General features: G+C 46.2%; 1 protein-coding gene across 7 annotated transcripts in view; it reads right to left on the bottom strand.

Annotated features, from left to right (window-relative positions):
• LOC110506517 (centrosome-associated protein CEP250) overlaps positions 1-23,536 on the bottom strand; it is a 280,946-nt gene that overhangs the window by 24,993 nt on the left and 232,417 nt on the right. For 6 of the 7 annotated variants that reach the window (XR_005039779.1, XM_036963768.1, XM_036963771.1 and 3 more), the window contains 9 exons: positions 15,366-15,512; positions 14,142-14,234; positions 11,047-11,109; positions 9,702-9,944; positions 7,388-7,546; positions 7,209-7,301; positions 6,922-7,077; positions 6,144-6,227; positions 4,520-4,687 (listed from right to left, as the gene is read on the bottom strand). Coding sequence is in view for 6 of the 7 variants with exons in the window: in XM_036963768.1 (XP_036819663.1) it covers positions 4,520-4,687; positions 6,144-6,227; positions 6,922-7,077; positions 7,209-7,301; positions 7,388-7,546; positions 9,702-9,944; positions 11,047-11,109; positions 14,142-14,234; positions 15,366-15,512 (1,206 nt within the window). In the remaining variant the exon portion in view is untranslated. The remainder of the gene's footprint in view (positions 1-4,519; positions 4,688-6,143; positions 6,228-6,921; positions 7,078-7,208; positions 7,302-7,387; positions 7,547-9,701; positions 9,945-11,046; positions 11,110-14,141; positions 14,235-15,365; positions 15,513-23,536) is intronic. The other variant, XM_036963769.1, reaches the window with a different exon arrangement.

Below are 23,536 nucleotides of genomic sequence, written 5' to 3' on the forward strand. Positions count from 1 at the left end.
ATATAGGGAAGGGGACTGATGTGGAGAGAGAGGGGGGAGCTCTAATCCATAATACAGCCAGCCTGCCTGCCAGCCAGCCTGCCTGTCTGCCTGGCCTGCTGCATACATTACTGCATCAATCAGTGCTAAGCTGCAGTGTAATCTTCTAACTCCCTATTTCTCTCCCAACCTCATCACACAGACAACACCCCATGGCTATTTTTGATGAGATTCAGTGCTAGAGAGAGGGAGAGAGGTGGTGAGGGAAGGGGGGAAGGGTGTTTATAGAGCAGCCTCTCTCTCTCTCTCCCTCCCTCCCTCTCTCTCTCTCTCTCTCTCGCAGCTCAACCACTGATTAATTTCCAACTAGATCGCTTGGCTAGCAGTACTATTAGCATAACATTTCCATGGATCAGGACCTGCAATGAAACCCTTTCATCAAGTCACTTGTCGAACATAAAATTTCGAATCTCATTTTGTTTCTAATATAATTTTCTTACTGGGTGTGTGTGGAAGGCAGCGGGAGCTGGGAAAACGGAGAGTGGGGAGGTGGGGGTGGAGGGTTGTTATGCAGAAGATAAACGGAGTCATCAATCAAAATTAAAAGAGCTCTGGGTTGGGAAGGAGACGTTGGTGTTAACCATGGCGTCTGTAGCCGCTGCGACACACCCAAGGTGCGTGCTCTCAGGTCTGTCTGTCTGTCTGTCTGTCTGTCTGTCTGTCTGTCTGTCTGTCGGTCGAGTGGACAGAGGCTGAACTCTCAGCTAAAGACAAAAGAGCAGTCTGACTATCTTATCTTGTGACTGAGGCAGAACAGAACACCAAACTTGGTCGATCACACAGGTCCACAAACTCAAAAAACGCCTTTCACGTCACAACAATGTGACAGCACATGCAATAAATAACGATAAATCTATCCTTGATTACAAAATGGTCAAAGCTGTCACTATTACAACCCCCAGCCCTAGTCCCAGACTGTACCAGTAATTATGAAAAATAACATAGCAGGGGGGAGGAGGAGGAGGAATGCGGATTTCTTTTGAATAAGGATACAGAATCAATGCAATTTAATCAATCTTAGCTAATTCAAATAAATCTATATTGTGAAACAATCAAGGTGCATAAACAAGATTCAAAGAAATGAAGGAACTGTGCCCACTTCTAATTAAATGATACTAATTGGAATTCCACGGCTGTGCTGTGTTTGTTGATGCCGTGGAGAGAAAGAGAGAGGGATGGCTGACTGCCCACTCCTTTGTCTCTGCTGCTTCTCCTCAACAGCACACATTACTGCACATAACACAGCCACACCATGGGCTCTCTCTCATAGTTTGTGTCTGTCTTTGTGATTGTCTCCACCCACTTCCAGGTGTCACCCGTTTTCCCCATTAGTCCCTGGGTACTTATTCCGGTGTTCCCTGTTTGTCTGTTGCCACTTCGTCTTGTCAAGTCAACCAGGGTGTTTTTCCGTGCTCCTGCTTTTCTTTTCTCTCTTTTGCTAGTCCTCCCGGTTTTGACCCTTGCCTGCCTTGACTCTGAACCCGCCTGCCTGACCATACTGCATGCCCTGACCTCGAGCCTGCCTGCCACTCTGTACCTCCTGGACTCTGACCTTGTTTATGATCTTTTGCCTGTCCACGACAACTCTCTTGCCTGTCCCTTGTATTATAATAAATATCAGAGACTCTAACTATCTGCCTCCCGTGTCTGCATTTGGGTCTCGCTCTGTGCCCTTATAGACCTCCATAAGTATTGGGAGAGGGACATTTCTTGTTGTTTTGGCTCTGTACTCCAGCACTAATGGATTTGCATCCATATCGGGTGAACTGTTTAGAAATTACAGCTCTTTTTGGACATAGTCCCCCCAATTTAGGGGACCAAAAGTATTATCTGCATTAATGTAGTATTTGGTCCCAAATTCCTAGTAAACAAAGATTACATCAAGCTTGTAACTCTACAAACTGCATTCCTTTAAAACCGGGGAGTTTTTGTAAAGTTACCTCCATTTTACAACCCTATATGGGGATGAGAGGGTTAGACATATTGTAAAAGGAGGGATGAGAGGGTTAGACATACTGTAATAGGAGGGATGAGAGGGTTAGACATATTGTAAAAGGAGGGATGAGAGGGTTAGACATACTGTAATAGGAGGGATGAGAGGGTTAGACATACTATAATAGGAGGGATGAGAGGGTTAGACATACTGTAATAGGAGGGATGAGAGGGTTAGACATACTGTAATAGGAGGGATGAGAGGGTTAGACATACTATAATAGGAGGGATGAGAGGGTTAGACATACTGTAATAGGAGGGATGAGAGGGTTAGACATGCTGTAATAGGAGGGATGAGAGGGTTAGACATACTATAATAGGAGGGATGAGAGGGTTAGACATGCTGTAATAGGAGGGATGAGAGGGTTAGACATACTGTAATAGGAGGGATGAGAGGGTTAGGCATGCTGTAATAGGAGGGATGAGAGGGTTTGACATACTGTAATAGGAGGGATGAGAAGGTTAGACATGCTGTAATAGGAGGGATGAGAGGGTTAGACATGCTGTAATAGGAGGGATGAGAGGGTTAGACATGCTGTAATATGAGGGATGAGAGGGTTAGGATGAGAGGGTTAGACATACTGTAATAGGAGGGATGAGAGGGTTAGACATACTATAATAGGAGGGATGAGAGGGTTAGACATACTATAATAGGAGGGATGAGAGGGTTAGACATACTGTAATAGGAGGGATGAGAGGGTTAGACATGCTGTAATAGGAGGGATGAGAGGGTTAGACATACTATAATAGGAGGGATGAGAGGGTTAGACATGCTGTAATAGGAGGGATGAGAGGGTTAGACATACTGTAATAGGAGGGATGAGAGGGTTAGGCATGCTGTAATAGGAGGGATGAGAGGGTTTGACATACTGTAATAGGAGGGATGAGAAGGTTAGACATGCTGTAATAGGAGGGATGAGAGGGTTAGACATGCTGTAATAGGAGGGATGAGAGGGTTAGACATGCTGTAATATGAGGGATGAGAGGGTTAGGATGAGACGGTTAGACATACTGTAATAGGAGGGATGAGAGGGTTAGGCATGCTGTAATAGGAGGGATGAGAGGGTTAGACATGCTGTAATAGGAGGGATGAGAGGGTTAGACATACTATAATAGGAGGGATGAGAGGGTTAGACATACTGTAATAGGAGTGATGAGAGGGTTAGACATACTATAATAGGAGGGATGAGAGGGTTAGACATACTGTAATAGGAGGGATGAGAGTGTTAGACATGCTGTAATAGGAGGGATGAGAGTGTTAGACATGCTGTAATAGGAGGGATGAGAGGGTTAGACATGCTGTAATAGGAGGGATGAGAGGGTTAGACATGCTGTAATAGGCGGGATGAGAGTGTTAGACATGCTGTAATAGGAGGGATGAGAGTGTTAGACATGCTGTAATAGGAGGGATGAGAGGGTTAGACATGCTGTAATAGGAGGGATGAGAGTGTTAGACATGCTGTAATAGGAGGGATGAGAGGGTTAGACATGCTGTAATAGGAGGGATGAGAGGGTTAGACATGCTGTAATATGAGGGATGAGAGGGTTTTGATGAGAGGGTTAGACATACTGTAATAGGAGGGATGAGAGGGTTAGACATACTATAATAGGAGGGATGAGAGGGTTAGACATACTGTAATAGGAGGGATGAGAGGGTTAGACATGCTGTAATAGGAGGGATGAGAGGGTTAGACATACTATAATAGGAGGGATGAGAGGGTTAGACATACTGTAATAGGAGGGATGAGAGGGTTAGACATACTATAATAGGAGGGATGAGAGGGTTAGACATACTGTAATAGGAGGGATGAGAGTGTTAGACATGCTGTAATAGGAGGGATGAGAGGGTTAGACATGCTGTAATAGGAGGGATGAGAGTGTTAGACATGCTGTAATAGGAGGGATGAGAGGGTTAGACATACTGTAATAGGAGGGATGAGAGGGTTAGACATGCTGTAATAGGAGGGATGAGAGGGTTAGACATGCTGTAATAGGAGGGATGAGATGGTTAGACATGCTGTAATAGGAGGGATGAGAGGGTTAGACATGCTGTAATAGGAGGGATGAGAGGGTTAGACATGCTGTAATAGGAGGGATGAGAGGGTTAGACATGCTGTAATAGGAGGGATGAGAGGGTTAGACATACTGTAATAGGAGGGATGAGAGGGTTAGACATACTGTAATAGGAGTGATGAGAGGGTTAGACATACTGTAATAGGAGGGATGAGAGGGTTAGACATGCTGTAATAGGAGGGATGAGAGGGTTAGACATGCTGTAATAGGAGGGATGAGAGTGTTAGACATGCTGTAATAGGATATGGGATAATATAGATTATGGTGTGTGTATTAATATTGTATAGTTTATGCAGCTATAGAATAGGCCTGGCACCAAGCCCATCCATCTAAAGATCATCATTCCAGTAGCTACTGTAAACAGTGTTGAATAGTCTCACTAAGGATGTGGTATGATGTGTGTGTGTAAACTGACCTGTGTGAACAGGCTGTCCCTCTCCTGCTGTAGCTGGCCAGTTGTCTGTAGTTGTGCCTCCATGTCCTCCTCTCTCTGACTCAGGCTGCCCTGGAGACAGCTCACCTCCTTCTGCAGCCTCTGCACCTCCTCTCCAAGGGCCTGCTCCTGCTGAGCCTGCACTGACAGCTACAGACAGACAGACAGACAGACAGACACAATATACATATCATTTAATGTTAAGTAACACATTATCCCTTATCAGGAAACAATTGCTGCATGTGTGGACGCAAGTGTGAAATTGAACAAAATCCCAGTCCATATAATTAAAGAAAACAGTGCTGTGAGCAGACAAGAAGAGAAGGCAGGGGAGCATGGACACAACCAGAGACAAAACCACTGTGTTCTCCTCTATTCTGCTTGTAGTCAGACCTGTAGAGCTTGTTGTCTGGAGAAGTGGAATCAGATTCCCTGTAATATATATGGATATATGTGGTTTCCCACCTGGGGCGGCAGGTAGCCTAGTGGTCACAGCGTTGGACTAGTAACCGAAAGGTTGCAAGATTAAATCCCCGAGCTGACAAGGTAAAAGTCTGTCGTTCTGCCCCTGAACAAGGCAGTTAACCCACTGTTCCTAGGCCGTCATTGAAAATAAGAATATGTTCTTAACTGACTTGCCTTGTTAAATAAAGGTTAAATAAAAACACCACCCACTCCAGCAGCAAGTTTCGAGTGAGTGATAAACTCCTCTCCCCTCCCATCCCCACCTCTCAACCCGACCCATTCCATCTCTCTCTCTCAGTCCCTCTCTTCACCCGTCTGCTCAGTTTAAATGACATCTCCCCCCGTGAGTCTCAGGAAACGCCACGTAAAGCAATTACTAACAGGCCTGATGTGCCCCCTTCCCTTTATGTAGGGGGGGGGGGCGTGTGCCCTTCAGCAAAAAATGAATTTTCCAATTGCAGTTAGTTCTGCCATGAATAAATAAACAAATGAATATTTGAGAAGGCAACATAAATAAATAACATCACAAACATTTCACTGGCACTCATAAGTATTCTGCAGATAACTTGGGCTGCATGCTAATGATAAAAACAGTAGATGTAGCAGGTTCCCAATGCATTATTCACCGCTCTCCTCCAACCCAAAATTAAATAAATAAAAATCTTTCAAGGAAGTCAAAACATCCTCTCAGCATTGAAGTGACAGGCCTGTCCCATTTATAACACAAGGACACTCTGGGAAACAAATATCTGACCAGTCAGAGAGAGAGGAATAAATAAACCAGCACAACACAGCGTACGGCCATTGACACGTCCTCTACAAGTTCTCCTTCAAGAAGAAAACTCTGAAATAACACAGAAGGTTCATGGGACACAGTCAGGTGTCTTTTCTAAGTCCCAAGGTACAGGGCTGGCTGGACACTAACAAGGTCACCATGTCCTTGAGCTTTCTCCTCAGGGATACACGGGGCGGGGGGGGGGGGGGGGGGGGGGGGGGGGGGATTTGAGTTGAACTAGCCCCTCTATAAACCGGCAGCACTAGGACTCGTCTTCGATGGCTGTAGAGACTGCATTAGGCAGGTCTGTACAACCCCATCCATGATGACTAATTAAAAAGAGATGCGTTAGATCTCAGGCCTCACCTCATCCTGAGCTGATTTCAGGTGTTCCTGCGCGGTGCTCAGTTCTGTGGTCAGTCTCAGCACTGTCTCATCCCTGTTGGTCACCTGAGCACAACCACACACCTTGGTCAGTCCCTACTTCCACTCAACTCACACTGCCTTACCTGTCAGTATGTATGGTTCTTCTTCTGCTGTGAAGACTTAAAACAACACTACTGTCACGACTTCTGCCGAAGTTGATGGCTCTCTTTGTTCGGGCGGTGTTCGGCATTCGACGTCGCCAGTCTTCATTTTCAATTTGATTTGTCTCGTTTTCCCACACACCTGGTTCTCATTTCCCTCATTATGTGTTGTGTATTTCACCCTCTGTTTCCCCCATGTCTTTGTGTGGTATTTTTTACGTTTTCATGTATGCGCACGGTAGGCTGGTTGCACAAATTTCGTGTTTGTTTGTGCAGTGTGCTTTTGGTTCGCCAAATAAAAGGCTCCAGTTTGATACCAAATAGCTGCTCTCCTGCACCTGACTTCCTACAGCCCTTCATGCATACCCTGACAACTACACTACATCGACACATTCTTAACAATGACCTTGGTAAAGACATTTTGTATTTCGGAATCCATTATGAAACATGAAACATCCTGATCCAAGTTAAATAAAGGTTCAATTAAAAAAAGTTTAAAAAAGGCCATGACATTTCTGATTGGCTGTTTTTGAGCTGACCAGCTAAGGGGCATTACAACGAGGGTTGGTTGGATGAGGGAGAGGAGACAGATGGAGGAGAGATGTTAAGGCCAGTACCTCGTGCTGTGCAGCCTTGTGTTTCTCATTGAGCAGGTCCAGGTCATGGCTCAGGTCCTGGTTCTCTGTCACCTGAAAGGCCAGTCTGTCCCTCTGTTCCCTCACCTCACGCAGCTCCTCCCTCAGCCTGCCCACCCCAGCCTCCTCCTGGACCAGCTACACACAGACAGAGAAATAGTGTGGGTCTAACAGAAAATAGGCTAATAACAGAGGTACAGTATATGGATAAACCTACAGACCATTTTAGAATATTATGTACGAGTGACTTTCTATCAAGGTTCAAGTACCTGGGCATAGCAGGTGGTATGCTGCTGCTGTAGTTGGACCAGATCAGCTCTGATCTCAGCCAGTCTCTCCTCTGTCTCCACACACTGGCTATCCTGCGACAAGTGACACGTGTCATTCCATTGTCATAAACATGCCAATACATGGCTCTTAATGGGTCAAATGAAACTCCTTTTCTTACCTGCTTCTCCCTCTCTCTTTTACATGACCTCAGCTCGGCAGCAACTTGCTGCAGTGCATCTTGGGAGGAGAGCAGCTGTTGGCGGAGAACGCGGGCGTCTTCTTCATGGTCCTGCAGCTTCACTCTGAGAGCCACGACCATCTCCTCCTTCAGGGCAAGCTGCGGGACAGGAGGGAACGTAACACACTGAAGAACACATCAAGGACAGGACAGAGAACAGGCTGATTGTACAGTAATAGCTATGTGGAAAGCACTTTCCTGTTCAAATCACAGGCATTATTTGCAATCAGCAAGAAGCAAAAAGGTTCAAATCAAACGTTTATTTACTGTTGTTCTCTATGTTCCGTCTTACTGGGATACAGGAAAACAATGACAAAGAGCGTGATGGTTTTAGTTCCATCCTATAGACACACAGAATAACACATAAATAGGTAATAGTCCAACAAACCATTTAATGGTGGCAACACTCACAATTGTACATTAGAAAAGAACACAATATATATATAGACGTTCTGTCCAGTTCCCATTTGGACAAAAAACATGTCCTAGATAAGCAAGACAATGTTTCCTGTTTTAGGGAAATGGGTTTGTCTGCTAGCTACATCCCTCAATTTCACTGTAAATTGGAGAATAAGAGTTTATACAGAACCATTTCTGCTGCTGTTATTGAGCTTCTGTGAAATTGTTGTGGATTACACATAATTATTGATAAAGCAGCTTTCTCTCTCTGTTTTTGTTGCCCAAATCTGTTAAAATATGATGAGACTCCACATTGGTACCCGAGTAATGAAAACACACGGCTATAGTGATAGTGTTATTTTGTCGTGAGTAATCATACGCATGAGAGACAGAGAGAGGCTGACTGGGATGAGGCAATTAACAACAACACTGATACTGGAAACATGTGGAATGGGTGAGTGGGCTGGGGAGGAGAGGGCTGGTTGTCGATTGGGGTATCTAAAGAGTGGCTGAGGATTCTAACCACCACACACACAAACACAGACACACACACACAGACACAGACAGATACAAACAGACAGACAGACAGACAGACAGACAGACAGACAGACAGACAGACAGACAGACAGACACAGGAGAATGGGCAGACAGACCAGACAGACAGACAGACACAGGAGAATGGGCAGACAGACCAGACAGACAGACAGACACAGGAGAATGAGCAGACAGACAGACCAGACACACAGACGAGACACACAGACAAGCACAGGAGAATGAGCAGACAGACAGACAGACACAGGAGAATGAGCAGACAGACAGACCAGACACACAGACGAGACACACAGACAAGCACAGGAGAATGAGCAGACATACAGACAGACAGACAGACAGACAGACAGACAGACAGACAGACAGACAGACAGACAGACAGACACAGGAGAATGAGCAGACAGACAGACAGACACAGGAGAATGAGCAGACAGACAGACCAGACACACAGACGAGACACACAGACAAGCACAGGAGAATGAGCAGACAGAGAGACCAGACAGACAGACACAGGAGAATGAGCAGACAGACAGACAGACAGACAGACAGACAGACAGACAGACAGACAGACAGACAGACAGACAGACAGACAGACAGACAGACACAGGAGAATGAGCAGACAGAGAGCCACAAGGTCAGTCTGAGGTTCACCACACATGCTTTCACAGAGGGGGTCTGAAACAGAGGAGCCTTATTTCCACATAGAACATTCTGATTGTGAGAGGGTTATGGCTGAGTGATTTTCAGTTTACCTACAGGAGTTATTTCTAACAGTGGTAGTTAACTGGGTTATAATGTCCTTTTTATCACAAGAAACAATAAAATGACAAGAAAGAAAGACATCAGTAAAAAAAAAAGCAAACATCCTTTCTCTCTGTGAGGCTAATTTTCACAGAGCCCATTAAGGAGCGTCATTAACCTGCCTGCTAAGCACAAAATTGTAATTAAAACCAAGGGGGTCATATGCATTTAACACGGCCATGCACTTGAAAGCGAGGAGTGGGGGGAAAAAAATGAATTCCCTGTACATGTTTGCAGATTGCAGCCTAATGTGGAGCTCAGTTTAATTAGACCCCAGTGACCTGATGTGATGGAGCCTGACCGGGTCCTCACTAGACCCACACTGCAGCCACACCACCGTCACCAACCCTGCTCCCTCCCTCCGACCCCCACAGCTCCTAGAACCATGCCACCTCCTCAGGCCCAGACTCCCTTCCACCTCTCCCCTCTTCTTCCTACCTATCCCCTGACCCCCCCCCACACCCTCAACCCTGCTCCCTGTACCTGCCCAGTCCCAACCACTCACCCTGCCCTGTAGGCCGTCCAGGCTGTGCTGCAGCTCCTGCATCTGGGCCCCCAGACTGTGGGTCTTCTCCTCCTGTAGTCTCAGGCCTCTGAGGGCCGTGTCCCTGGCCCTCTGCACCTCCTCAAGCCCAGCCTCCCTCAGCCTAAGTCCCTCTGAAGCAGCATGGTAGCGGTCCCTCCACTCCCACAGCTCCCTGTCCCGCTGGGCACTCTCCTCCCACAGCTCCCGACCCACCACGTCAGCCTGCACATAGACACACAGTCACAGTCAGTTATATCCTCAAATAGACATCTTCAGTCATTCATATCAGTCAGGAGACATCTAGTAACACAACTCACACACACACGTTAACGGTCAAGGACATAGTACAGACACTCATGTAAACACGTCCGACGCTCGTCATCACGGTGTCTGCTGTGGCACAGAGCAGACTGTCCCTCCTGTCACAGCTAGTTCCCAGGATGTTAAAACAACACATCTATAACAGCCCTAGTGAGTTTCCACTAAAACCCACTGAAAGAGCAGGACTATTCTTTATGAACTGACAAACTCACACAGTAACAGGATCAGCACATAACAGTCCATGCGAATGAAACAAACGAGTGTTAGCAGGGTGTGAATAAACACTGTGGCGCGCACCTCTACAGACCCTTCTATCAATCAACCTGTCTGCACTTTGTTTTGAGAGTAATCTTGTCCAACCACCAGAGAAGCACTCAGCAGTTAGTGGAGCTTGGCTGTGCTTTGAAGGCCGTGGTTTATTGCGGTCCCAGAGCACAGTGAAGCCGCGCTGTAAAAACACGCAGGCCCAGCGCTCAACACTCGTCCGGGGTTACTCACCTCACACAGGGATCTAGCGCAGACCACCTAAAACGCCCGTCTGACCCTTTTCTATTTCTCTCTTGTTCCCTCTCTCCCTCCGTCTACAGATTATCACCCTCTGTCCCAGGTCTTCCCTCTGCTCTGTCCCACTTTCACCCTCTATTGACTGGGACAGGGCTTGTCTGAGCCCTCATTAGTGTGGGCTGCCAAGGCCATGCCCAGTAGACATGTGCATATACGCAGACACACACACACCACACCAATCCCTGGGAACGCTCCTGACCCACTCTTTGGCCTTTAAGGGCCGACCAAAAGCCTCATTACACGTCGGCTCCCACTGCTTAAGAGGTGAATGTGAAGTTGAAGGGTTGAAAGCAGGCGTTAGAAGATGCCCACGTTGTGTCAGTCAGTCAGGCACCTCACAACACAGCAGCGTGAGAGGAGAGGGTTTGTTAAGCAGCATTGTGTGTCATCCTGTTCGGGGGAAGCACAAAGGTGTCAGCCAGAGCCCAGAGCCACAGACCTTGTCCTTGAGCTGATGCTGCTCGTCTCTCAGCCTCTTCAGCTCCTCTTCTCTACCACAAAGCTGAGGAGAAACACACACAACATGTTAAGTACACAGAGGGTGAAGAGATAGAGTGTGAGGTTACACAGAAGGGCTGTTATAACAAAGCAGCCATTTTATATCAATATAAAATCCATTCTGAGTAACAATTAAGTACCTTACTGTAATAGTTTTCCAATAAAATGGTCAAAAAGAAACAAAAATAGCTTTTTAGCAAAAAACTATTTATCAAACAAGAATTTTGCTGGGACTGTCTGGGAGTGATGTCGCTCTTGCTTGCGGGTGATTCCCTGATCCACCTCTAAGCAGACGATACCATTCTGTATACATCTGGCCCTTCTTTGGACACTGTGTTAACAAACCTCCAAACGAGCTTCAATGCCATACAACACTCCTTCCGTGGCCTCCAACTGCACTTAAACGCTAGTAAAACTAAATGCATGCTTTTCAACCGTTCGCTGCCCACACCCGTTGTCACCAAAGCCCCATACACCACCCACTACTGCGACCTGTATGCTCTCGTTGGCTGGCCCTAGCTACATATTCGTTGCGAGACCCACTGGCTCCAGGTCATCTATAAGTCTTTGCTATCTCAGCTCACTAGTCACGATAACAACACCCACCCGTAGCACGTGCTCCAGCAGGTATACAGTGGGGCAAAAAAGTATTTAGTCAGCCACCAATTGTGCAAGTTCTCCCACTTAAAAAGATGAGGTACACTTCAATCATTTGCAAATAAATTCACAAAAAAATCCTACAATGTGATTTTCTGGATTATTCCCCCTCATTTTGTCTGTCATAGTTGAAGTGTACCTATGATGAAAATTACAGGCCTCTCTCATCTTTTTAAGTGGGAGAACTTGCACAACTAAATACTTTTTTGCCCCACTGTATCTCACTGGACATCCCCAAAGCCAACATCTTCTTTGGCCGCCTTTCCTTCCAGTTGTCTGCTGCCAATGACTGGAACGAATTGCAAAAATCGCTGAAGCTGGAGACTTATATTTCCCTCACTAACTTTAAACATCAGCTATCTGAGCAGCTAACCGATCGCTGCAGCTGTACATAGCCCATCTGTAAATAGCCCACCCAATCTACCTACCTCATCCCCATATTGTTTTATTTATTTTTCTGCTCTTTTGCACACCAGCATTTCTACTTGCACATCATCATCTGCACATCTATCACTCCAGTGTTAATTTGCTAAATTGTAATTACTTCTCTACTATGGCCTATTTCCTACCACCTCACGCCATTTGCAAACACTGTATATAGACTTTATGTTTTTCTATTGTGTTATTGACTGTACGCTTGTTTATTCCATATGTAACTCTGTGTTTGTTTGTGTCGCATTGCTTTGTTTTATCTTGGCCAGGTCGCAGTTGTAAATGAGAACAGGTTCTCAACTAGCGTACCTGGTTAAATAAAGGTGAAAAAAAGAAAAGAAAAGTGGTCTGAGTGGGGAGGGGGAACTGAAAACTTGCTGTTATTGGCAGAGAGGTTTGGAACTCCTTGTTATTGGCCTATTCACTAATTTACTGCCTAGTGATGTCAACAGGAAAGCCAAAACTTCACCCATGCAAAACCTGCTGATTAGAAGGTATTGTGTAGATTGTTATTTCCTGATTCTGGTTGGAAATACAATGATCACATTTACAGAGTTTTTCCACACATGTACAGTGTTATTTCATCAGCTGTTGCACAATATGATACAAAAAGACAGAATTTTGACTGTACTGGGACTTTAATAGCGTTCACATTCTCAATAGTGCTAAGTCTCCTGACATTCAACAACAGGTCCAGTCCAGATGAATAATTAATGCTGCTATCTAGTCCTACTGAGTGGTTGGACCTCCCCCCCCTCTCTCCTCACTAGACCTGGAGTGAGAAGCATCTGAATCCTTAATAAGACAAAGTGCCTCTCCTTTCTTTCCTTGACCTCTTCAGGAATACCTCTTTAAATATTAAGAGAGAACAGCAAAAACTTACAGCAGGAGTAAAAAGTGCTGAAATATTGGTGCTGTGGCTGGGCAGTTTGGGAGAGGTAATGCAGGGGAGAGGGATGGCGGGGGTGAGGGAGGGCGAGGGCGAGGCAGGGTGGGAGTGAGGGAGGGCAGGAGCGAGGGATGGAGGGGGCGAGGGTGTGTGTGGAGGAGAAGAGGGAGAAGCGACAGCGATATAGACCTCCCAGGACAGGAGAGGCTGACGCAGGTACCTCAGGCCCCTGGGGCCCCCGGGCTTTATTAACAGTGGCCCCTGGCAGGGAGGTGACATTCAGCTGTACTGGAACTCTGGCAGTTAGGGAAATGAAGCCGAACTGAGTGGAGGCCTTAGAGAGCGCTTTACGGTAAACAGCAGATATTGAGCAAGGAAAGACTTGCCTGATGGAAATGAAATCTTCAGAAACTTTTTAAGTGATAGTTCAATCTGAGTGTGAACATCTTGAGAGTCGGAGGGCAGAGAATGGCACATGAACCCAGTCTGGGTGGGATTGCTCTTATAGAGGTGACCTCTCTTCTTCCAGATCCAAGGAGGATGACATCACTCTTGACCTCTTCTCTCGCAACACAAATACCCTGTATCTGAATGCAACATTCCTCCCCCAGGGACACAAAGATGTAATATTCCCCCCCCCCCCCCTGGGATGAAAAGAGGCTTTAACCCACGCCTTGAAGGTAGCATAGCTGCGCCTCATCTTAAAGCAGATGTCTTTTTTTCCTCAATAGCTCAGGGTCGGCAGTGTCAAGGCACGTAGCCCCACAGCAGTTGCAGTCTTTTGTGGAGCCTCTCTTTGAGCTCAATGAAAGGAAGGGATGTGCAGTCCAGCCAGGCAGTATGAAGAATGAGCAGTTGAAGGTACTGGACTGTACACATGTGTGTTTATATGAGTAGGGTTACTGTTTTTCATTGAGCAAAGGAAGGTTGTTATAGACAGTGTGTGTGTAATGTCACATGCACAAGTACAGTGAAATGCCTTTCTCGTAAGCTCTCTCTGTGTGTGTGTGTGTGTGTGTGTGTTACTGATGCTGTCAATAGACAGAACACTCAATTACCTTTTTTCGCAGCTCCTGTCTCTCATTCTTCAGTCTGTCCACCTCCCTCTGCAGCTCACCAAAAAGCTCTTCCTTCTGCTGCTGTTCCTGCCTCTGCTCAAAACACACAAATGCCCACACACACACGCACACACCCGGAGGGCAGAGGTGAGGCACACATGGGAGAGGGAAGTGTCTGTTTTTAAAGGTGTCAGCGGAGACATTTGCATTATGCATATCACACCTCTGAAATGATCCATTAGCAGGTTAGAGCGTGAGAGCTGCTAAATCAGCTGACAGGACACTACGCCAGTAGTACTTTCACTGCAAAATGAGAGGGAGTGTTTGTCCCTACGGAGCAGAGACAGAGAGGGTCGCTGGTCCAGAGAGAAGTCCCTGTAGGACCAGACCCCCTCTGCTGTCCCCAGAGAAAGAAAGAGAAGCAAGCGAGACAGACAGACACAGCGAGAGAGAGAGAGAGAGAGAGAGAGAGAGAGAGAGAGAGAGAGAGAGAGAGAGAGAGAGAGAGAGAGAGAGAGAGAGAGAGAGAGAGAGAGAGAGAGAGGGAGAGAGAGAGAGAGAGAGAGGGAGGGAGAGAGAGAGAGAGAGAGAGAGAGAGAGAGAAAGGGAGGGACATGGAGAGGAAGAGAACACTCAGCCTCTCCTCAACACCCCCTTGCACATCCAGACACTGATTTATAATTTTAATATCTCTAATTTCCACAGCAGCGGCCGCTTTCCAAATGTCATTTTCCAATTTATGTCAAACCGTGTGACCATTTTTCTTAATACGGCTTATGACAAGCCTGGTCGCCAGGCGGATATGCAATTCAGATTGAGTGTTTTACAGGCGCAGGAGCCATCAGGCTGGGGTGTTTGTGTGTTTATCTTTATCAGTGCCCGTTCAATATTTTTGAGGGGGGAGACCGAGAGCGCCATACACAAGGGAAAATGTGGTTTTACAGGGATGGCTGCAGGGAACAAAATAATAATTCTGTCATAAATCGAATAATTACAGTTACCATAATGAGAATTATGATGGTGGTAATGATAATGTATTAAAATATGTATTAACACTAAGAGCCTGAAATGGAACGTGGGATGGCTTCCCGGTCATTATATGAATATTTATGCTAATTAAAACAGGGCCTCCCCTTTTATGTACCACTATATCTCAGTGCTAATCGTCTGAGTGGAACACAATGGGGATCGTTGCGGAGGGGCAGGATGCAGTTCGGGGCTCACCCTGAGGATGGCGGTGTGGAGCTCCTCTCTGGCATGGCCCAGCTGGCCCTGCAGGGCAGATGTCTCTCTCTCCCACTCCATCTCTCGTCCATGTAGCTCAGCCAATGACCTCTGAAGCCTCTGCACCTCAGCACTCCTGTCCTGCAGCTAGAGGGCATAGAAAGGAGAATAATGTCAATCACACACACACACACACACACCTTTTGCTCAAGAGAGGTAAGATATGGTCACACATCCTGGTCGAAACCACAACCAACAGCATCCTGCTAAACTAAAGGCTTGACAACAAGCAGCTCATCAGACTAGAGAACATCATCAGACTAGAGGACATCATCAGACTAGAGAACATCATCAGACTAGAGAACATCATCAGACTAGAGAACATCATCAGACTAGAGAACATCATCAGACTAGAGAACATCATCAGACTAGAGAACATCATCAGACTAGAGGACATCATCAGACTAGAGAACATCATCAGACTAGAGAACATCATCAGACTAGAGGACATCATCAGACTAGAGAACATCATCAGACTAGAGGACATGTTGGGTAGTTCCTCACAAGACTCTTCATTTGGCTATAAAACTCCATACGATTCATATGTTTGAAAGGTCTGGATGTTGGCACTGAGTTCCAGCTCTCTCTCTGGGTGTTGGCTGGCTCTGTGATGTAGCTGTGACTCTCCATTCAACTGGCTGCTGACAGGCCTGAGAGACCTGAGAGCAGGGCAGGCTGGCCTACGGCAGGCCCTAATAGCCCATAATGATCACTGGGAACTTATTCAATGAGGAATTCATTCCTGGCTGGGGCCCGTGTGTGTGGCTGGCTTGTCCATGGCTGTACACTACGGTGCGGTCTGGTATGACATAGCGAGTCTCGCCCCACTGCTCCTCCCTCCGCCAACCGCCTATTGACTCGCCAGCGCATGTTCCCCACCCTCAAAAAATGGGTAGAAATAACAGGAACAAGTTGTCGGAAATTAAATTTCAATTCATCCAGTCCCTTTATACACTGGTGCGGGTAGCCTGCCGTCGAGAGGGAGGGATCAATAGTGTTTAGACAGCAGAGCAGATTTTCTAAGCGCTGGATCAATAGGAAAGAGAGAGGGGAAAAAATCCGGCTTTTCTTTGGGTGTTGTAGTAAATACGAACAAATCAGTGGCCTTAGGCTAAATGGATTGACCAGCTGTTTCCAACTTCTGTGCTGTAAATAAAGATCTATTCTGGAGTCTCTGATGGAGGCCCAAAGCCACCAACAGCACTAGGCTGCCTCAGACACACACCTGACAGGACAAGGGGAGCAGGGGACATAGGGACATGGGGGTAGTGGGGGATCTATAGAGAGGATTCAAGGCCAGGGGGCCTGGAGCAACTAGGACTAATAAAATGCTGCTAGAAGAGCTACCCTCCGTAGGACAGGTGAAACAAAAGGGTTCCCAGAGCTAATCAGACGGGCCAGTGAAATCATGGAGGGCGATATACACTGCTCAAAAAAATAAAGGGAACACTAAAATAACACATCCTAGATCTGAATGAATGAAATATTCTTATTAAATACTTTTTTCTTTACATAGTTGAATGTGCTGACAACAAAATCACACAAAAATGATCAATGGAAATCAATTGGAGTTACACTCAAAATGAAAGTGGAAAACCACACTACAGGCTGATCCAACTTTGATGTAATGTCCTTAAAACAAGTCAAAATGAGGCTCAGTAGTGTGTGTGGCCTCCACGTGCCTGTATGACCTACAACACCTGGGCATGATCCTGATGAGGTGGCAGATGGTCTCCTGAGGGATGCCCTCCCAGACCTGGACTAAAGCATCCGCCAACTCCTGGACAGTCTGTGGTGCAATGTGGCGTTGGTGGATGGAGCGAGACATGATGTCCCAGATGTGCTCAATTGGATTCAGGTCTGGGGAACGTGCGGGCCAGTCCATAGCATCAATGCCTTCCTCTTGCAGGAACTGCTGACACACTCCAGCCACATGAGATCTAGCATTGTCTTGCATTAGGAGGAACCCAGGGCCAACCGCACCAGCATATGGTCTCACAAGGGGTCTGAGGATCTCATCTCGGTACCTAATGGCAGTCAGGCTACTTCTGGCGAGCACATGGAGGGCTGTGCGGCCCCCCAAAGAAATGCCACCCCACACCATGACTGACCCACCGCCAAACCGGTCATGCTGGAGGATGTTGCAGGCAGCAGAATGTTCTCCACGGCGTCTCCAGACTCTGTCACATGTGCTCAGTGTGAACCTGCTTTCATCTGTGAAGAGCACAGGGCGCCAGTGGCGAATTTGCCAATCTTGGTGTTCTCTGGCAAATGCCAAACGTCCTGCACGGTGTTGGGCTGTAAGCACAACCCCCACCTGTGGACGTCGGGCCCTCATACCACCCTCATGGAGTCTGTTTCTGACCGTTTGAGCAGACACATGCACATTTGTGGCCTCCTGGAGGTCATTTTGCAGGGCTCTGGCAGTGCTCCTCCTGCTCCTGCTTGCACAAAGGCAGAGGTAGCGGTCCTGCTGCTGGGTTGTTGCCTTCCTACGTCCTCCTCCACGTCTCCTGATGTAGTGGCCTGTCTCCTGGTAGCGCCTCCATGCTCTGGACACTACGCTGACAGACACAGCAAACCTTCTTGCCACATCTCGCATTGATGTGCCATCCTGGATGAGCTGCACTACCTGAGCCACTTGTGTGGGTTGTAGACTCCGTTTCATGCTACCACTAGAGTGAAAGCACCGCCAGCATTCAAAAGTGACCAAAACATCAGCCAGGAAGCATAGGAACTGAGAAGTGGTCTGTGGTCACCACCTGCAGAACCACTCCTTATTGGGGGTGTCTTGCTAATTGGCTATAATTTCCACCTGTTGTCTATTCCATTTGCACAACAGCATGTGAAATTTATTGTCAATCAGTGTTGCTTCCTAAGTGGACAGCTTGATTTCACAGAAGTGTGATTGACTTGGAGTTACATTGTGTTGTTTAAGTGTTCCCTTTATTTTTTTGAGTAGTGTATTTTGATGATGTGTATTTTAGTATGTCTGTGACCTTATCTACTGAAAACTCTGAAAATGCCACAACAAAGAGATGGATGTTTTTCAGCTTTTCGTAAGAGAAGAATCCGATAAATAAACTTGATTCACGATAGGTCACAAAATATGACTTTTTGGCTAACTTAAAAATAGTCATTAGGTGAACAGTCGTTTGACATCGTGGAGTGTGGCAGGTTAGATATGTCAGCCAGAGTACTGGGCTAATCAGAGTTGAGCATCCTGACAGGATGACTGATCACATGGTGTGTTCCCCTCACCTCTAGACTTATTAAAGAAAAACACCACCTGCCAAGCTCGCCTAGACCCACACCACTCATTGGTCAACCGCCCTGGAAAATGTTAAATTCATCACCAAGTCCTCAGCCCAAACAAAACACACATTGGACGACCAAACAATAAAAGAACCCCTGGTCATTCCTGATTGCCTACAAACACAGTGAAACGACACATTCAAAGAGAATGAGCGTGTTAAAGGATGGCTGTTGACTCTAGCTGCAGGACGGGGGGGCGAAGGAGTGGGGGCTGAGGAATGATTGGCTTGGCTGTGCTTGGACACTAAGAAAGGGGTTGACTAAACCCCCCTCATGGTCTCCTCCCTGGAGGGGGTGCTGCTGATGGAAGAGGGTTACAGCAACAGAGGCATACCGGTGCCTCTGTGCTGCTGGTCTGGTCCAGCGGTCCATCCGTTACTGGAACACACACTCACTAAGTGATTTATAATTGCTCTCATTCTGCCACTCTGTCAGGGAGAATGCCGGTGACATGAAAGGGCTCCGCTCTGCATATCAGCTGACAGACAACCTGGAGTTTGGTGACGCTGTGGAGGCTGAAACACTCCAGACTAACTGATCCCAGACAGACACAAACCTCCAATTACACACTCATATCCACACTGGACGGATCTTTATCTCCAAACAAATAGAACAGAGTCATCAGCCATGTTGTGTGATTGATTTAGAGGCCATTTAACACAATAATCTATATGTTAAATGTGTACATTATATTTGTTGTTCAATATGTCTGGTGGGCTGTGTGTGTGTTTGTGTGTGAGTTCCTAAGCTCTCTCCTCTCTCTGCGGTAAAGGTCACTGTAGATTGGGCATTTAAAGCTTCTGGTGGCTGAGCCGAGGAACCTGCCCACGTTAGATCTCAACTCATTGCCTTCCCAGGCACATTACCTTAATGATGCTATTCCTCACACCTCCATCTCGGCAGATGGGGAGATACAGAAATGAGAAAGGCAGTAAAGACATTCTAATGTCCTCCCCAGCCATTCAATTCCAGCTCTCTCTGCCTGCATCCACACAAAGGAGCAGTGAAGCAATACTCCTTGTTTTTCCCTCAACAACCAACCAAGCTATATATGCGGATACAAAAGCTGTATGCAGAAACTGCCATTAAACATTTATATTGCAGGTTTCCCGAAATCCTTGCTCTATTTTTGTTGGGTAATAGGATTGTTTTTTAAAATATTAAAACTGTTGGTCTTGACAAATGGTAAAGCCTGCCTATTCTGCTCCTTCCTGGCGCCTGATCAAAACCCATTTACTCCACCGGGGGGATTGAACGAGACGTCTGATCGTTAACCCCGTCTCACCCTCTGCCGAGGCCTCACCCATGGGGGAGATGTTTACTGCCTGTTGTGTCAGCTGTTCACCCCCAAGATGTCAGCCCTGCATCTCAGTCTCAGCGGCCCTGGGTGGGTGCACCCTGTATACTGCACAGTCCCAGCTCCTTCTCACACGCCCTGCTGTTCAGTCTATGCTGTCTTTGATGCCACATGTCAAAAAGCGCACCCCATCTTCTTCTCCCTCCGCCCCTCACCCATCCTCTCAGCGATTAAGCGTTTATTATTTTCATTAGTGCTTTCATTTTACACTAGATGAAGCTAATTAAGTAGTGTATTTGTTAGCAGAAATGCTGCAGTCACTGTTTTAAGATGTACTGGGTGTTTGTCTGCTGGGACAGGCTACATAAGTAAGAAGGGGTTACTGTGCTATGCTAGGCAGGTAAAAGTCACAATGCTTTAAATAGGACTGAATATCTCCTCATTCTCTAGAGAAAAGATCTTGAATGCTTTTTAAATATGTAATGGCAATTTAATTGCTGATGAAATCTAGGCATTTTCTCCATATTGTCTATGAAAGCTCACCTCAGAATTGAGCTAAGGAGGTTCTCAGAGAGTGGTCATTAACGTGGTCAAGTCCCTAAAGACCATCTGATCCACACTGTGGCCTGTCTGTGTAAGCAGTTTCCCCTCCCTGTCTTTGAGGTATTTGGGGTATCCGGGGCGGAGGGGGAGACAGGGGCTGTTGAGAGTGTTTATGTTGCGGATCTGGACACAGGCTTCTAATGTGTAACACAGGACATTCCAGTATGCAGATGCCCCGGGCTATTCTCTAAGTGGTCTTTACTTTGAAAACACAGGTACCCTCCAGGGGGATGGGGTGGGCCTGCTGATGCAGGATGGGGGGCAAGAGCCCTGCTCAGAGCCCCATGCAACGCTCTGAATAATATATCCATACATCCTCAGTCCGTGTCAGACTTTGATTCACGGCAGAGGACTTGCCGAAACCACTGTGGTATTAGCTTTAATAATGCAAGCTGGGGTTAGGCGCTTACTCTTTTCTGACAAATATGGGCAAATCAATTAATTCCACTGACACTCTCCCAAAGCACATATATAAATCCAACATTTTGTGTTTATGTTTTATCAAGCAAAGCAAGCAAGAATAACTTCGTTTTTATGTCCTAATTCTAAAATAACCCGAGAGGATAAGGCATTTGTTATCGTTATAAACACATTTTTAAAGTAGATATTGACTTTAAAAATCTCAAATGAAGTCTGGAACACTTTGATGAGAAAATATGTTTTATATGCTAGTGCATTATGAGAATCATTCAAAGCAGCAGGACGTGATAATATGACACATATTGACCAAGTCCAGAATGCACTCAATGCACCTAACATAACAAGCACACTAATATCCCCACCTAGAAAACCTCCTACACACAACACTTTAATTATGCACATAGAACATATCCAACATCTTGTCAATAGCCTCATATCAGAAAAAAATGCTACCACAGCAAATTTAAAAAATGCATTGTTCTTATTCACATTTGTAGCTGGCTTTCACAGCTCGCTGTCAATTTCAAGCTATACAGTGGGAACGAGACTGTTTTTTGTGTATGGAGTTTTGCCATGAAAACTTTTACATGTTTCCAATCTGAGGAGAAGACTATCGACTTCAGGTGCTTAACATGATAGTGGTGACCTTGGTAAAGAGCACCAGCGGGCCCCTCTCTCTCTCTATCGGTCTCTCTCTCTATCGGTCTCTCTCTCTGTCTTTGTCTGCCTCTCTCTGTCTTTGTCTCTGTCTCTATTGGTCTCTCTCTCTCTCTCTCTTTGTCTCTGTCTCTCTCTGTCTTTCTCTCTGTCTGTCTTTGTCTCTATCGGTCTCTCTCTCTCGGGCCAATAATGAACACAGCGCCGTGACAAAGGCCATTACGTTTGCTGGTCTTATCAATACTTCTAAAAGCAGAACATCAACAGGATGTTTCGGCTAGTGAGACACAGTCTTGTAGAACTGATTAAGCTGAGCGATGCTCACCAGAGAGGTGACATGGAGGAGAGGGTGACCCAATTAAAACAATGGAAATTCAGACTCCACTGCCAGTCACACAGGCAATGAGCTAAAGCCCGTGAGACAAAAGGGAACAAGCTTTATCAGTCCCAAAAAAGTCCTGTCCCCACATTAATATTCTATCCTAATGAAACCTTTCTACATTTCTTCATCGCTCTACACTTGTCTGTCAGTCGTTTGGCTCATAAATATTGTCTTATTATTATCATCATCGTAATTTCTTCCCTGATACACTGGAAAATTCTGTGGCAATTATCGAAGTGACAGGTGAAACAGGAACGAGCTGAAAAATAAATGAAGGGTTGCCATGACGACGCGACCGGCGAGAGGGAATCAGATGTGCGTATGTGTGGGCGTGCGTGCTGGTCACGTGACCCAGCCAGCCTCGGCTGCACAGCGCTACATTGAAGCCCCGCAGACCAAAGGACACTTAACCTCAATAGCTGGCAGCAATCGGAGGCCCATTTATTAGCTATTTCTGTCTAAAGGTCAGGGTGGCTATATGTCTGGGGCTGGGGCTCCAAGCAGGCAGGATGCTCTGCTCTTCTCTCCCCAAAGACAGGCTCTGTGGGCTGGGCTAGAGTCAGGCACCGGGGCAGGCCACTGTGCTGTGGCGTATTTACAGCCTGCATTTAAAGCATATGACAGTGTTATACCATAGCTGGGCTACAGCTGAGCATATGGTCAGGTGGAATATATACGCTCATGAACAGACAAACGCACACATCTGCGGTACAGGACAGCCTGCTACAGTGATATGCAGTGAGACAACAGGGTTGAAGAGGGTGAGATGTTGAACATGACAGAGACAGATTGAAGTGGCTTGTGAAAGAGCAATGATGAGAGCCAGCTGCCTAAGGGTGCTGTTAGGAGTTGAATTATGGATCATTGTCATCCATATAATGAATGTATATGTTCATTAACATGACAAACCCATGGCTGTCTGTGTGAACGGTCTCCGTCCATCTGTGATCCCCCCCCTTATTATGAAAACAATACCCGATGCACAGACCGGGGTTAATATTTGAGCAGGTGTAAAATGGAATTGGAAACTAAATGACTTGGTTCAGATGTTAATTATGAAACACCTTGCACAAATATATCTAGATTGCGCCAAATATATCTAGATTGCGTGTTTTCCTGGAAAGAGGTGGCTGGTTGATTCAAATTGGTTCAAACACATTGTAACTGGGTGACCCATAAAGCAGCTAAATGTCCGTTTACAGTATGATCAGATGAAATAGAGGTGTTTTAGTGGGACGCTCCAAGGATAGAATCTACCTTTAGGATCTAAAACCATATTCTACAGATCTGAACACAGTACACAAAATATACACCAATACATAGTGAATACAGTGAAAGGTCACATAAACAAACTTCCATATAGACAAAGACTTTGTGGAGGAGTATTTTTCTTCCAACCACAATTACCACTGATTAGCATTGACTTAAAAACGCAAA

This window comes from Oncorhynchus mykiss, chromosome 26 (assembly GCF_013265735.2).
Source record: "Oncorhynchus mykiss isolate Arlee chromosome 26, USDA_OmykA_1.1, whole genome shotgun sequence".
Taxonomy (NCBI): Eukaryota; Metazoa; Chordata; class Actinopteri; order Salmoniformes; family Salmonidae; genus Oncorhynchus; species Oncorhynchus mykiss.